We start from the raw sequence: 17,495 nt of genomic DNA on the forward strand, positions 1-17,495 counted from the left end.
TTAATGAGGAACGATCTATGGTGTCCTCCTTTAGATTAATTCGAGGCATCAGAAGATCATGTCATGTATTAGCCATAATTATGTATGAAATGGCTCACAATAGAACTGGTCCATATGCAGCTATATGTCCATGTATGTATATCTATACATACAGTGTCGTAACAGAAAAACTCTACACTGCATTCCTCAAACCCACCTCCCTATAGAGGTAACTGCCACTACATCCAGCACTCTGACTCATTAAGTCTACACTTTGGTCATTACGTCGCCATAGAAACCGATAAACAGTTTTTACAGGTACTAACTGATCCTATTACTTTAGTGGGGCCTAGCTTTATTTGGTAGAAGAACACCAATATATTGAGATGGGGACCCTATGTGCTAAAAATCTAGAATATCTATGCTACTTGCTGCAAAAGGGTTTTAAAAACAGAACAGTTGTTAAGAGATCTCTGATAACCACAGTTTCAGTACCTAGCTACCACTGCATGGTACATGCAACTTGTAGCATTTACAAAACATTGACTTAGCTACCGTTTTGATAGCAGCTATAAGCTGAAATCATTGTTTTTCTTGTGACACTCAATTCAATTCTTTGACATTAAGTTGAACTTTTAGACATACTACATGTAAAGGTCCTGTCACATTACAGAGTGTACAACATGTCTATGATAGAAAAGCACAGTTGTGGATGTGTGCTACAAAATACTCATGTGACAGAAAAGACCAGTTCTATTGATGTCTTGTTGGAAATCACACGATAGAAGGTACAACGTGACTTCACCTGTGACAACATGGCATATCTGTGCTACCAACTCCCAAACCTGACCTTGGCTTGAGTCAGAAACAAACCTGTTAATGTGCCATTCATTTACATAAACCCGACAGTTAATGAAACTTGATAGCCTTGTTTGGGACAAATGGACGTAACCAGACATTTAACGGTACAAATGCCCTTGCCAAACCAACCTCTCACTGCAGAAGTGGCGCCCAATGGATCTAATGGAGACATAAATAAGCCAGACGCTTGGAACGATAGGAAAGAATAACAGCAATGAGCTGTGTGTTTAACAGTAACCAGGGCTCGAAATTCTTTTTTGGGAATAGGTGCACTGGTGCACCCAGCCAAAAAAATTAGGTGCACAGAAAAAATTTTGGGTGCACCACATAAAATAAAGTTGAATGTCAGCAAAACATAATTACAGTTTAAGGCTCTTATGGTTATAATTAAGAATTCCAATCTGTAATTCTATAGCTTCCAATTTTCAGACAAGTAGTGCATCAAAGAAAGTGCAACAAAGGGTTATATTGCTTTTTCTGATACATTGTACTGTTTACTAGTGTACAATAGTACCTTTACCCTATAGCCTACAAATATCTCTAGGTGCACTGGTGCATCCACAGTCAAAAATTAGGTGCACAGCTCCAATTTTGGGTGCACACAGGTGCACATGCACCCAGTGTTTCGAGCCCTGGTAACCGTGCGCAGTCGACTGGGGAAACGGAGTGAATAGTGCTTTTATTGGAGAGAAGCGGGAACCTGACAGGAACCTGACAAAAATAACTGCCTTTTGTTATCCCAGCCCAGGGTATAAAATACTCTCCTGTTCATGCAAGGTTCATACACGTATTTCTGGTCGGAAAATTTGCATTGTGAATAGTTGAATCAGGTTGGTAAGGCACTGAATAAAAATACTCTTTGTACGCAATGAAGTGTTTCGTTCGACCAACGTTTCGCATTGTGTTGGTGTAAGATTTAAGGTTGTTGTCAGAAACGTTGTGGTGACGAGAAAAAAGATGGACATGAATAATTTATTTCAAGGTAATTGAATACCGGTAAAGTCAGAGTCAGAAGTAGCATTTCCAGTCCTCTGTGGGACACAGGCTCCTGCTCTGCATCTAAATGAGCTTCAAAATGGTTCAAGTGCTGCAGTTTGTAAAGTGGTCACTAGGAGGCATTGTTCCCGTTTTGTGCAATCATCATCAGTTTCTGTGCTCTGTTGCTTTAGCAGAGGGAATTTCAAACATTCTACAGCTGCCCTCAGTCTTTCTTCATCTAAGTTCACCGCGTCATCTTTCTCACAAACTGTGTCAGAGGATGCTAGTGTAAACTCAAGCCAAGGCTCGTATTTCCCGAGAACCATAGTAGAATGGAACTCGTTGTCATCAGATGCTGTAGGAACATCTTCACTAAATAGTTCAAAGAACGATTGCAGTCAGATGTGCAAAACTTAGGTGTGACAGGCCGTTCAGTGTAATATAACCAGCTGCTGCCGCGCCGTGTGCCTGCGAAGCTGGTGTGTTACGCCGAAGGGCGGTTATACCGGCTATACAGATACAGAATCTGATACAGATACAGAAGGCCGAAGAAATGTTGACAGTGTTTCCAGTCATCCAACAGACCGTAGCAAAAACCTGCCAGAGCTAACATTTCTTTGGGGTTTGATGGCTTAAAGCAAGGGACACAAAATATTCAATCTGACATTGTGATGAGATCCAAAACAGACTTGCTGTATTTTACCGTCTGTTAACAGATGGGGGCTTAGAACAGTTGACTCTTTAGTAAGAATGTACACTAAACATTGACTGTACCCCATTGTTCAGTTTATTAATATAGTTGCGTTTGTACAATTTACATCTGTATAATTGATGTTACAATTTGGTGTTGCAAATATCAGTGTCCTGATGCATCTACCTTTTACATTCACTTGTTTACCTAAATTTATTTGATCGCTACCGAAATTTAAAAAAAGTAGAGAATCTCTACCTACCGGCCCAGTTTTTTCAGGATCAGAACCGGAAACACATTCAACATCCAGGCCTGTCAAACTTATTTATTCTTTTAGGTAAAATTTATATTCTCAACTATCGTGAAAAGACTTTACATTTATCTGGTTTTGATTTCTTATGTCTCTTATGTTCAACAATTAGAATACATTATTGCCAAATGACTTGATAAGACTCAAAAACACCTGGGAAAGTGGGGAAAACTATATACTGTCCTTTCAACATAAATCTTTCTTGTCATTATGTATTTGATTACCAAAATGTATAGGTTCCCATTAACTATTTGTGATCTTATATTATTGTTTCCTGTTTTTTTGTATCAGTTTTGTGGTTTCTCATGTGTTTCGTTTATTTTGTATATGTGCCATGTTTATTATTATTTCTTTGTTATTTTGAAAACTAATAAGAGGAATGAAAAAAACAACAACATCCGAGGCCTAACTACTTGCTGTGTGAGCTGGATTCTGATTGAGCTGTATCCTGTAATGGTTTTAACTTGATGATGGATTGAGTTTGATTTGTAAATAGGTAGCAATTGTAGTAATTTGCAGGTATGCTTTTATTACCAGATATGTCGACTGATGGTTTCAGTCATAATTAGCTTCTGACCTCTGACCTCAACCAATCCTTTTCTTCAATTCTACCTGCTTTTACCTGTATGTAAATATGTAATTATGTGTGTAATTCTGTGTGTATGTATGTATTTTGTGATATACATGTAGTGTTTATGAGCCCTGGAAGATTAGCCCCCTGGAGGGGCTAAAGGGTATCTTAATCTCAATAAACTCAATCCTGTGCAAAGTGATAAACAACAGCCCCCTTGGTACTTACACATATCCAGGGGTGCCTGAGGGCCTGCTCAGCGGTGATGCGCTTGGCTGGGTTCAAGTTCAACATGCTGTTGATCAAGTTCTTGGCCTCTGGTGTGACAGTATCCCACTCCGGTGAAGGGTACTGGGGTGGAGAAGAAAAGAGAATACAGAATGGATATCAAACAACCGTCAATAGTAAATAGTTTCATCAAGACGTGGGTAAATCACTGATTAACAAAGTTCTTTCTGCACGACCAGAATAAACTCGTTTTAACAACTGACTGAGAATTTTGTCCAATGCTGATCTCAAACAAGTTTACATGTTGCTTGCTGACGAGTTAATCTTCCACTGGTCGTGGCAGACAAGACAGACAAAATGTACAGTACGTTGATGAAGGTTAGACATCCAGGTAATGAGATTCGCAAGGTAACAGTTACTCAAGCAACTGGATAAACTTAGGAAAAGGTAAGAGTCATTTCAGACAGCATCGTCCAGTCCGCTGTCTTTCGTCACTGACTAGAGGAATATCTCGATTTGCCTGCTTTTAAACCAAACCTCAGAATTGACATGTTAAAGAGGTGACAATTTCAGTAACATATGTATCACTAAGAACCAGAGACTTAAGTTAGAAAAGAGGTTTGTGTAGACTAAATAACAAACAACTGTACAACAAGGAACTGTCATAGAATAAGGAACTGTTTACTTACTATGTTGACTGTCACTAAACCAGTTTGTGGTTTCTTCGCCTCAACAAGTATTTTACTTTTGATATTAATTTTCGGTACGTGATGTCTAAAGAAATATAATTTTTTTTTTATTCATCATTTGTTCATTTTCAAAAATTGTAAGCAAACTCTGCAATTCAGGGTGATTTTTCCCCCTGCTCATGTACCTTTTCACTTGGTGATAATAAATTTAAAAAAAAATGTATTAAGACAGAAACATCACATCTGGATTTCCTCGATTTTAGACCAAACCTCAGAATTGATGTTAAAGAGGTGATGACAATTTTAGAGACATATGTATCATTGTATGTAAAAGCCAGAGACTTAAGTTAAAGAGAGATATGTGTAGGATAAATAAAGACAGAAACACTCACATCGTATGCTCCAGCCTTGATCTGCGAGTACAGCTTGTGCTGATCTTCGTCCCAAAACGGAGGGTACCCCACCAGCAAGATGTATAGAATTACACCTGAACACGGACAAACAAGTCAGGGCATAAACACTTTCCTCTCAAAAGTTGTATACGAAACCCTTATATAGTGTTGCATTAACCATTTCTTGCCTGTACTATCACAATCATACTTAGTCCACAGGGTAAAGGTAGTCCCATAGCCTTTTTGAGGCCGTAGAGGCAGTGGGTTGTTATCCACTGTGTCTAGGGCACAGTATTGGAAGGCGGAGCACAACCCTCTCCTTTCACCGCTTTTTACATCCCCAAGCGAAGAAATATACCCATTTTTACACCTGGGTGGAGTGAGGAAGTTCGTGTAAAGTGCCTTTCCGAAGGACACAATGTCTAGCCAGTAATCAAATCTGTGACCTCTCTGTTTCTGCTAGTCTGGCCTCAGCCATCCAATGCTACATGTTAAGTATTGGACTACAAACCTGTGCATCTTCATGCAGTCATTGTGATTATCTCCCCTTCACTATATTAAAAGATATCACATGACTCTATCGCCAAATAGTAGTATCTTTCAAGTTAGGCTCTTCATATAAGGTAACTCGAGACTGAAGAAAGCCAATTGGATGATTCTTTTATTAGCAATAGAGCAAACATAAAGCTCTATCAGCTAAGATTTCGACATACATGTACATGTAAGTTGATAATTTTGAACGTCATGATCAACAACTGTACAGAATCTGTCTCAGTTGTGGAACACCACAGGTGACAATTAGCAAAGTATTGGACTGTAATTATTGCTTTTAAGGAGCTGTGTTATTTTTGTTCTCTACTGTCACTTTGTATGCCTTGGTATGTTGTAATTGTAATGTGTATGAATGTGTATACCACAGGAAGAATATTTTTGGATCTAAATAAAACTAAAACTTACCGCATGCCCACATGTCGACTGGCTTGCCGTAGGGGTCCTTCCGCAGGACTTCTGGGGACAGATAGCCAGGGGTGCCTGCAAAACCTGTACACACAACTGTGTCAGACAGTGCCTGTTTTTTCTGGAGTGATTCCTATATCATATCTTTTCAGAGTTAAGGGTCAACTTGCATTGCACTTACCTGTATTCCATTATCATTTTTCATACATTCCATTCTGACTTTATGCAATATTTTCTGCTATAATTTGTTGTGTTAGATTTTATTGCTCGTCTTCACTTTTGAACACAAAAATAAACAAACATACAGTGCACGACTTCCTTTGGCTTGCCCATTGTCTTGTCTCCAGGAAAGGACTTAAGAACAAAGAAAGAACAAGACTGAAGACTTTTGACAGCAACTCTACCCTTCTACACATACAGGTATCAAAACCCTGCTTCATTGGTCAAGTTGAAATACATGGGTGACAAAAACAAGACCAAAGTCATGTTAAAGTCTGCCCACAACCGTTGTTTGTGCGGCAAAATCAGATCTTAGGCCAGACCAATTTAATTTCTTGGTTAACGGATTTTTATTTGTAATTTTAGCACAAAAAAATCATGAAAACAGAAGGCTGGGGTGAAAACTTGCACCTGACCCTGTTCACTCCTTGATACCGTGTGCACCAAAGTACAAACTTTCCTCTGAGATTTTGTTTTCATGTTGTTTTTCTAATCTAGCATTTTTTTTTTAAATCTTGTTTTATTGTGTTAACCAAGAAAATAAATTGGCGTGGCCTTATATGGACAAATTCCATAAAAAGCGAGCTCTCATTCCAGATTAACCGCCCACACACGGATAACTGGCCCAGCTAAGTGCTGTGCAGACAAGACATTTAATCGCATCCATGAATCCTCTCTGTTCATCAGAGATGGTGACACGGCCTGCTCTGGGGATGAGATAATCACGGCTCGGATGTCTGTGTTTGGAAGCACGCCAGCCAGACTGCCGGGTGACAAATAAGCAATTTCTGCATCCGACTGATGCGTGCGCGATCCCGAAAGTCTTAATGTCAAACTTGTAACAAATAATCTGCTCTAGCAGGCAGTGTATGTTACATATGAGGGGAGACATAATCTGAAAGACAGGTACATGTTTCTAGGGCTCCTCCACAAAAAAAATTCATCTTGCTTTTCGTTCAACGACTTTAAAAAAGAAGGGGAGGGCGATTTTGCTGATTTTGCCAGAAAATTTCTAACTCGTAACAAATAATCGGCTCTAGCAGGCAGTGTATGTTACATATGAGGAGAGACATATTCTGAAAGACAGGTACATGTTTCTAGGGCTCCTCCACAAAATTCATCTTACTTTTCGTTCAACGACTTTAAAAAGGAAGGTGAAAGTGAAGGTGATTTTCCCAGCAAATTTGTTGTCAAAGCCAAGGACAAACATATTCTGAAAGACAGGTATTTGGTAATTGGGATTCCCCTGGATACAAAATTGCATCTTGTTGTTTGTTCCTTTCACAGACTTTGGATCTAGAGATGCTGGTGATTTTTCAAGTAGTTGCTAAAGGCGGCGTCACAATTCATGCCAGCGTCGGCCGAATTTGTAGATTGTAAGAAGCTTGCCGAATTTTAAAATCGCCCGAGCGTCAACCGTATTTTCTAATGAAAATCTTGAGCGACGTCCGTCGAACACTAGAAACTAAAAATCCTCCATGAGATGGTACCATCTCTTGGACATGTACGAAGTCAGTATCGACTAACCTGGTAAAAGGCCAATATTTGGATCAACTTTTATTTCTAAAAATCGCCCGAAGCCCGCGTAATCGACAGGACTTTGGGCGTACTACGGCCGACAATGCACATTTGAAGCTCGCCAACACGTCGGCCGAGCTGAATTTCTTATTTGTGACGGGGGGCTTAAGGACAACAGTGCTCTGAAAGACACACTCATTTCAGGCTCCTACGCACACACAACTTCATCCCATAATTCGTTCATGGACTTGGAAAAATAAGGTGAAGGTGGTTTGGGCAGCAATTTCCGTTCATCCAAATGTCAGTAACTCAACCTTATCTCTTGTCAAACAGTTCCTATTAGAAGACACTGAGGCTATTACTTTCTTCTGTCAGTGGGAGAGATTTGACCAAAAGCTTAATCTGACTGCATCTGGCAAACCTTTCAAAGTGAACATCAACTTGATACACTACGGGCACTACGGTAAGCTATCTGTACAACAAGCTTATCTTTTGTGGTGAGGCGGTATGGAACAAAATTGGCTCTTCTATGCTAAGGCCACACCATTTTAATTTCTTGGTTAACAGAATTTTAAAAAAAATTCTAGATTGGAAAATCAACAGGAAAACAGAATCTCAGAGGAAAGTTTGCACTTTGGTGCACACAATTTCAGGGAGTGAACAGGGTCAGGTACAAGTTTTCACCCCAGCCTTCTGTTTTCATGATTTTTTTGGGCCAAAATTTTAAAAAAATCTGTTAACCAAGAAATTAAATTGGTGTGGCCTAAATAATATTCTGTCTTGTTTGTGACCCAGGGCCCCACTGTAAAATAGTAATTACACCACTGAGTTGGGCTACCCTGGTTAAACATAGACAGAAATTAACAAATAAATAAACGACTATTGATAAATGTCTTTTCCATGGTCCTTCCCAGAGCACAAGACAATGGTAGCATGGCATACATGACCCCACAGCAGAGAGCTCTGTTTTAAGTACCCATGTTTACATGGGTCGTTTTTTAAACCACCCATGTGAAAGTTTGTACATACTGGCAGCTGTACATGTATACTGCGGGGCCACGTTTACCCTGTCTGATGACTGTAGGGGAACATTGTCGGATTTACTGCATGTTTTCATCACACCTAAGAGCAATGCACTCCTTTTTACCAGCTGGCATAAAAGCTCATATTTTATTAAAAGGTTAGAACCAAATTTACAAGGCTCGAGCAACACAGAGATGCAAACCATGTCACTTGGACAAAGTCAAGACACTGGATAACGAATAGCACAGCTTTCTGAGAGAAGTCAGAGATAGAAACCATCTATATCAGGGCCCACCGGCCATATTGTAAGCACAATTGAAATGGGGATAGAACAGACTTCTAGGGACCTTTGACCTACAGTAGGTCAAAGGTCCCTAGAAGTCTGCAGTAACTGCTTGAGTCACATGACCCTAGAATAGTGGGTCAGTCTCTGTGAAGAAAAAAAAGGCCTCAAGGATGGGAAAAATTCATAATTTCTGAGTTTGCATTTGCTGTGTTGGAGGATGAGTTAGATTGACCTTTTACTGAGGTCTACATTGAAGCCTTGGCTTACAGTTGTAATTAAGCATAAAAATCCTTCTGAATCAAAGTTGACCTGTAATTTCCAACACAAAAATCAGATTTACCCAACTTTTAAACAGCCCAGCTCCAGTCTTTGTCAACAAATTAGCAGTCCACTGCTTCTGTGACTCCATGACATTCCTTGACAAAGACTGGAGTCGGACAGTCGAAAATTTGGGTCCAGTTTTTGTTTTGGAGATTACAGTTCAACTTTGCCTCCCTTGAAGCCTGTTACAAGTGTAGCTTTATATATACTGCGTATGTATAAAACTGCACCACAGGGTAGCACATCCCCACCATTCGCATACTTACCATACTGGAAAATTTTTAACTTTGATCCAACACCAAGAGTTGAACTCACCATGAATTTTCGGTTGGACCTCCAACCTTCGTCAGATGTTCGATCCACTGCGTTGAACGCTGGGAAGTCGGAGACATGATGACATCAGCAGTGAATCGAACACAGCGGGCAGACGGAATATTCCACCGTCGCGGTTCAGGGAGGGGTGATCCCGCTGCGTTCGATTCACTGCTGACGTCATCACGTCTCCGACTTCCCGGCGTTCAACGCAGTGGATCGAACATCTGACGAAGCTTGGACGTCCAACCGAAAATTCATGGTGAGTTCAACTCATGGTGTTGGATCAAAGTTAAAAATTTTCCAATATGTACTCAGCCCAACACAGATGAGCTTTAATACGTTGATGAAAGTTAGACATCCAGGTAGTAAGATACGCCAAAAATAATTACTCAAGCAACTGGATAAAGTTTTGAAACAGTCAGACGTTTCAGACAGCGTCCACTGTCTTTCGTCAGTGACTGGTGTAAAAACTGGTGTTCTCAGTCCTATCATTAGTCACTGACGAAAGACAGTGGATGCTGTCTGAAACGTCTGACTGTTTCAAAACTTTATCCAGTTGCTTGAGTAATTATTTTTGGCGTACAGATGAGCTTTCATGCGAATACTTACCATACCATGCCTGTTGATCACCATTCACCTCAATGGCAAGACCGAAATCTGCAAGCTTCACTGCAGCTCCCTTCTGCTTACTGGCAAGTAACAGGTTCTCAGGCTAAGAGACACGGGGAGAAGCATCTCTTTTAAGAAGTGTTTCCACCCGTTAGGACCGGTCGGGTCCTGCCGGGGTCTGAGAATCTGCTCCCTGCCAGGAAGGAGAGCAAAGCTGCCGCCAAGCTCACGGACTGGGTGTAAACATCACGCCGCAAGGCGGGGTTTCGTCCCAAGCTTTTTTGAAAGGGGGTTGGCAAATCGATCAGGCTGATGCGATATGATTAACGGACAACTTATAACAAAAGTATATGTATCACTTATTACTCTACAAGGCGGGAAGGACATGTTTTTGTCCCAAGCTTTTTTGAAAGGGGGTTGGCAAATCGATCAGGCTGATGATTAACGGACAACTTATAACTAAAGTATATGTATCACTTATGACTCAACAAGGCGGGAAACACATCCTTTTGTCCCAAGCTTTTTTTGGGGGGGGAGGGTGGTAGCCTTTTGCAAATTTATCAAGCTGGTGACTTTAACTTTGTCTTTACCACGGACAACAAGTCAAAAGTACATGTACCACTATTACTTCACAAGGCGAAAAATAACTTGTTCTTGTCCCAAGCTTTGAGTGTGTGTGTGTGTGTGTGTGTGTGTGTGTGTGTGTGTGTGTGTGTGCGCATGAGTGTGTGTGTATGCGTGGTGGTGGGTGATAGATCTTATAGATCAGGCTGGTAATTAACTGTGCCACGGACAACAAGTCAAAAGTCACAATCATGTACCACTATCACTTGACAAGGCAGATAATGTTTTAGTCCCAAACTTTTTTGGGGGGGGGGGGAAGGGGGAGAAATAGATCAGGTTGGTGATTATAATTACATAAACAAACAACACAAGTACCACTTCAAAAGTGAAGAGACCATTACATGTCAGTTTTGGGTTGGGCTGTCTTTCAGCTCCTCTCATGGTAACAAGTACAGACTGTATCTGATAGCAGTTGGATTTGGTCCAAAGCTTTTCTGAGCTGCAAAGTGATCAGGCTGGGGACCAATGCCAAGTCAAGTCTGTGAATAACATTTGTTCATTATTGGATCGTCTGTGAATCAGCTACTTGGAGTCTGTCCTGATTGTACTTGGACTTGGCCCAAAGGTTTTCGAGGATCAGATGGATCTGGCTGCTAGCCGTCGAGACAAGGCTGGTTATAACTTAAAGCACGAATCAGACCTCAAGTGCGTGAATAAACTCAGATTTTGTTCATGATAGGATCAGTCTCTGATAGCACGGTAAAGAAGTTTGTCCTGAGTGTGCCTGGATTTAGTCCAAAAGCTTTTTTGGAGCGACCTATATATCAGACTGGGGACCATTGCAACATGATCAATTTAAACTTAAGACATTAATCATATCTCAAGGGTTTAAACACTTTTTTTTTCATTTCTGGAGGCAACTGAGCTAATTTCAAGGCAAGCCTGAGCCTGTTCTGATTGAGGTAGGAGTCTGCCCAAATCTTTTTCGAGCAGCATTAAGAGCGGGCGAGGTGCCATTGCCACATGACTCATCATAATCTAAGGCATGACTCAATCTACAGAAACATGACTATCATACCATTTTGTCCATTACACGATCAGTCGTGATTCGACGACTTTCATGGAACACAAGTCTGATTGTACTTGAATTCTGTCCAAAGTTTTATCAAGCTGAAGATAGATCTACTGTCACAGTGTAACCCTTGTGTGTGGGCACCGACAAAAAGTTAAACTTTCATGGTGCATGATCTGCAGTGCTAGCCTGGTATCCATCTAGCTCTGTTCGCTCCTTTGATCACTTCCCTGCAGAACAGTCTGGCTATTAAAGGCACTTCATGAGGCTTGAAACTTGAATATAAAAACTCCAATTATTCCATTACATATCGACATTACAACAGCAAAGATACGATGTCGCTGTGTGGTGAGATCTGATAGAAAACCCAAGCCCTAATAGACTGATCCTGACTGTCCATCAAAATTAGTAGTTCGACCAATGAGAGAGTGACTGCATGTCCGTCAAATATTTGCATCTTTATGTTTTGCTTTTGCATTTCTAAATTTTGACGGAGGTGGGCGGGTCTATGGTATCGGTCTATTTACACTAGGCGTGTGAAACTAAAAGATCACCATGTAGCTTTTCTTGTGCCGCTTTTGAGCACTTTTGATAAGAAATCCACACACAAATGTGGTAAAAAGTGGTATTAAATGTCAATTTCATAAAGATTACAGCAACTAGAATATTTCCAGTTTTCAAGCCTCATTAAATGCTCTGGGTGCCTTTAATTAAGAAACAACTGGCATTTGGACATTTGCCTAAAATAGGTTAGAGTTCTGATTGGCTCCGACTGACATAGTCCTTGAAAATATCATGGTAGTGGGGTTAAAACAAGCACTGTAAATGCTAAATGACAGGGAGAAAACGGAGTGTTCACGGTGGTCAGGCTCCGGTGGTTTTAAGTTCGCATTTGAGACAATAGTAGACAGGAGGGTAGAAGGGCAAAACATTTCATGAAACCACCGCGAACATTTCTGCATTTACAGTACTCCTTCTGAGAAATATTTGAAATACAGTATTTGAAATAATGCAGGACACAAGGATCACACTTTTCTGCATCGAAGCGGCCAGAGGAACGAACCAAAGCTAGAATAGACCAAATACCAGGTTAATGCAACGACAGTACTTTTAAAAGAAAGACCTGATGCGTCCCAAATCAAGCCCTTGTACAACGTATGATCATAGAATGTTCTTCAAGTTAAACTTCAAGAAAGAAAACAAGAAGTCAAGTCCTTAAAGTGGTACATGTCCAAACCTGCTCTCCGTAAATCTATGTCAAACTCAAAGGTCACTGGCATTTGAAGCACACCAGAATCAAAGTACAAAGGTAGGGTTGGGTGTATTGTAATGCCTAATGTGCCACAGGGTAGTTGGGCAGCCTGGCTGTGTCCCGAACAGCCAGACAATAAGTAGGAGTAAATAGTGAGGGGGGGGGGGGGGGGGGTTACAAGCACAATTTTGGGGATTTCATTCCGTTGATCATCTACATGAAGTGTGTATTAACAGAGGGGGATAGAACACTCAAAGAGGGTTGATACACACGGTTTGGTTGCTGGCTGGCTGTAGGAGTGTCTTCAGGGCCTTCCAGCCCTGGGTTCAACTTCTTATATAAAAGGAGAAAGTTACACAAGTTTAACCACATCTTATATGCATCTGAAAATGTTAATAGCAATGTACATCCTTTCCAACTACAAACATGTACTTTGTTTGGATGCATAAAGAAAGAAAGACATGCCAAGTGATGGAATACATTCATTATGGATGATCACAGAATGTAATTATACGACCCCAACAGTAATCAACAACCAACCATGGTGTCACAACCCTCTAGAGCATGCCCTGAAACTCCTCAGATCTGTACTGTACAGTGAGGAGTGTGTCTCTGTCCCGTGCTGAGGGTATGTGAGGGGTGAAAAGACGGCTGAATGCGAGGTGTTTACACACAGTTCGTGGCATGGTGGTGTCTCTGCTCTCCGTCCTGGTGGCAGGGCACAGCCTCGGCGGTGTGTGGTTGGGAAGAAAACAGACATTTTAACAACAGTCCAAGCTTTGAAAAATGCATAGTTTTCGTAAAAAATGTTCTAAGATGTGCTTGTACAAGACATTGTAGAGACTTAACGTCATTATAATGTTAGAAAACAAATTTCCGGCTACGTCTCTTGCCTTCGTCACGTATGAGTGATCTACTCCTACTGTTACGTTACGTAAGGCAACACCAATTTACTTCCTTGGTTCTCTAACATTCTAAGGCCACACCAATTCAATTTCTTGGCTAATGGATTTTCTATTTTCCAAAAAAAAAATTAAAAAAAAAAAATCTGGCTGGCCCAGCCTTCCGTTTTCCTGACTTTTTTTTTTCTAAAATTTTTTTTTGGGGAAAATGAAAATCTGTTAACCAAGAAATTAAATTGGTGTGGCCTAAGGTGAAAATATAGCAAGTAGACATCATAAAAGCAGAGGGCAGGGAGGAAAACTGAATCCAGGGCTTGAAATTCATCTTTGGGAATAGGTGCACTGGTGCACCCAACTCAAAAAATTGGGTACACAGAAAAAAATTTTGGGTGCACCAGATAAAATAAAGTTGAATGTTCTTCAGAACATGATTACAAAGTTTAACGCTGCTGCCTTTCTTAAGAACTGTAATTCTATAGCTAACTTTAAAATTTCAAACAAATAATACATTGAATAAAGTACAGCAAAAAGTTATCATGCTGTTTTTTATACTTACATTTCAAGAATATTCTGTATACTAGTGTACAATAGTACCTTAACCCTATAGGCTACAAAAATATCTAGGTGCACCAGTGCACCCACAGTCAAAAATTAGGTGCACAGCTCCAATTTTGGGTGCACTGGGTGCACATGCACCCACTATTTTGAGCCCTGGAATCTGACTATATTTACTCCCTAAACTGGCCCTCGTGCTCTGCTTTCACATCATTTTTCCAGTTTAGCACATTTCTATAAAATCCGAGAACAGTTAGTGTGGCCAAGCAATAGATAGAATGAGTCAGTATCATATTTATGGTCAAATATGGAAGTGGAGGACTGCTAGCTCTACAGAAGGCTGAAGCTGCAACCGGAAATTTACTGACGTAGCATTCTCAAAAGTGTTGGATATAGTCTAAGAGTTCAATCTCTCTACAACCTTTCCAGGCTAAATATATTTTCCTGTACGCATATATAAAACAAAGTTAACTCAAATGAGGGGTAACTATACATTTACTAGGCTCCAGCAATATTTGTGAGGCAACATGATGAAAAATAGTCAATATCTAGAGACAGTCAAAATACATGGATATCAACAGGTTGAACAGAACTGAACAGTTATTGCTGGTAGCGTTACTCTTTACTTGTGATACGTACCTTTAAATCCCTGTGCACGATGTCGTTCTGATGGCAATGTAGAACGGCCTCTAGAATCTGCTGAATACAGTGGCTGTGTGGGCAAAGTGAAACAGCACAATTGAACATACACTCTTCGGTCGGATTGTTCTGTACATTGTATATGGTCCATATTGCCCGTCACACATATCCGACCCTCTCCAGACCATGGTTGGGAGTTAAGCCCCTGTCACACATAGCCAACCATGGCCTCCCAACCTTCTCCAGACCATTGTTGGGAGTAAGCCCCTGTCACACATAGCCGACCATGGCTTCCCGACCTTCTCCAGACCATGGTTGGGAGTTAAGCCCGTCACACATAGCCGACCATGGCTTCCCGACCTTCTCCAGACCATGGTTGGGAGTTAAGCCCCTGTCACACATAGCCGACCCTGTCCCGACCTTCTCCTGACCATGGTAGGGAGTTAAGCCCCTGTCACACATAGCTGACCCTGTCCCGACCTTCTCCAGACCATGGTTGGGAGTTAAGCCCCTGTCACACATAGCCTACTATGGCCTCCCGACCTTCTCCAGACCATGGTTGGGAGTTAAGCCCCTGTCACACATAGCCTACTATGGCCTCCCGACCTTCTCCTGACCATGGTTGGGAGTTAAGCCCCTGTCACACATAGCCGACCATGGCCTCCCGACCTTCTCCAGACCATGGTTGGGAGTTAAGCCCCTGTCACACATAGTCGACCATGGCCTCCCGACCTTCTCCAGACCATTGTTGGGAGTAAGCCCCTGTCACACATAGCTGACCATGGCCTCCCGAACTTCTCCAGACCATGGTTGGGAGTTAAGCCCCTGTCACACATAGTCGACCATGGCCTCCCGACCTTCTCCAGACCATGGTTGGGAGTTGAGCCTGTCACACATAGCCGACCATGGCCTCCCGACCTTCTCCAGACCATGGTTGGGAGTTAAGCCCGTCACACATAGCCGACCATGGCCTCCCAACCTTCTCCAGACCATTGTTGGGAGTAAGCCCCTGTCACACATAGCCGACCATGGCTTCCCGACCTTCTCCAGACCATGGTTGGGAGTTAAGCCCCTGTCACACATAGCCGACCATGGCCTCCCGACCTTCACCAGACCATGGTTGGGAGTAAGCCCCTGTCACACATAGCCGACCATGGCCTCCCAACCTTCTCCAGACCATTGTTGGGAGTAAGCCCCTGTCACACATAGCCGACCATGGCTTCCCGACCTTCTCCAGACCATGTTTGGGAGTTAAGCCCCTGTCATACATAGACGTCCGTGTCCCGACCTTCTCCAGACCATGGTTGGGAGTTAAGCCCCTGTCACACATAGCCGACCATGGCTTCCCGACCTTCTCCAGACCATGGTTGGGAGTTAAGCCCCTGTCACACATAGCCTACTATGGCCTCCCGACCTTCTCCAGACCATAGTTGGGAGTTAAGCCCCTGTCACACATAGCCGACCATGGCTTCCCGACCTTCTCCAGACCATGGTTGGGAGTTAAGCCCCCGTCACACATAGCCGACCATGGCTTCCCGACCTTCTCCAGACCATGTTTGGGAGTTAAGCCCCTGTCATACATAGACGTCCGTGTCCCGACCTTCTCCAGACCATGGTTGGGAGTTAAGCCCCTGTCACACATAGCCGACCATGGCTTCCCGACCTTCTCCAGACCATGGTTGGGAGTTAAGCCCCTGTCACACATAGCCTACTATGGCCTCCCGACCTTCTCCAGACCATAGTTGGGAGTTAAGCCCCTGTCACACATAGCCGACCATGGCTTCCCGACCTTCTCCAGACCATGGTTGGGAGTTAAGCCCCCGTCACACATAGCCGACCATGGCCTCCCGACCTTCTCCAGACCATAGTTGGGAGTTAATCATGAGCAAGGTCATCTGTGGTTCAGCGAGGATGCCTACTAGCTATAGTCTTTAAAACATGTATGCGCCAGCCGACAATGAATCTTGAGAAAACAAACTTTGGAAAATCATATTGTTCTTAGATGCGAACTGAGTTGCGAGTGCTAGAATATGAGGGTTCCAGGCTACCCCCACCCCAGTGCCAACCTTGGTTGGGGAGTGGTCGTGGGAAGTTCCCGAATGTGTGACAGAGGCTCGCAGCAAACAGACACAATGTGTCAAATTGAATGTTACTCACTATCATAGCAATTACAGAAGTCATATGCCCAAGCAAATATCATGTTGCAAAAAACTTGTCTTCCATTATATCCAATAGTGTCTTCCATTATATTTCACATCATACACAAGCAACATCAAAAGAAGCAACCAGTTTTTCCGGTCAGTGTACATGTACATCAAAACATTTTTTGTACATGCACTTAAAATTTAGTATTATCACAATCATATATGCACCATTCAAAGTAAAAGCAGACATTATGACAATACATTATTATGTTGTATAAAGTAGCGTATATTCATTCCTCAAGCTAACCCGCATCTTTCACCCCGCAGTCCTTTCACACTACAGTCGTTCCTCGGTATGGTGTGTTACGCCGAATGGCGGTTACATGTATACCGGCTATATACATGTAGATATAGATACAG

The 17,495-nt window shown here is 42.1% G+C and overlaps 1 protein-coding gene across 26 annotated transcripts in view; it reads right to left on the bottom strand.

Annotated features, from left to right (window-relative positions):
* LOC136448590 (calcium/calmodulin-dependent protein kinase type II subunit delta-like) overlaps positions 1-17,495 on the bottom strand; it is a 91,829-nt gene that overhangs the window by 25,655 nt on the left and 48,679 nt on the right. For all 26 annotated transcript variants that reach the window (XM_066448231.1, XM_066448228.1, XM_066448230.1 and 23 more), the window contains exons 6-10: positions 14,932-15,004; positions 9,948-10,050; positions 5,657-5,740; positions 4,700-4,794; positions 3,619-3,741 (exon numbers count right to left, since the gene is read on the bottom strand). In XM_066448231.1, the coding sequence (XP_066304328.1) occupies positions 3,619-3,741; positions 4,700-4,794; positions 5,657-5,740; positions 9,948-10,050; positions 14,932-15,004 (478 nt within the window). The remainder of the gene's footprint in view (positions 1-3,618; positions 3,742-4,699; positions 4,795-5,656; positions 5,741-9,947; positions 10,051-14,931; positions 15,005-17,495) is intronic.

Source organism: Branchiostoma lanceolatum, chromosome 14 (assembly GCF_035083965.1).
Source record: "Branchiostoma lanceolatum isolate klBraLanc5 chromosome 14, klBraLanc5.hap2, whole genome shotgun sequence".
In the NCBI taxonomy this organism is placed as follows: domain Eukaryota; kingdom Metazoa; phylum Chordata; class Leptocardii; order Amphioxiformes; family Branchiostomatidae; genus Branchiostoma; species Branchiostoma lanceolatum.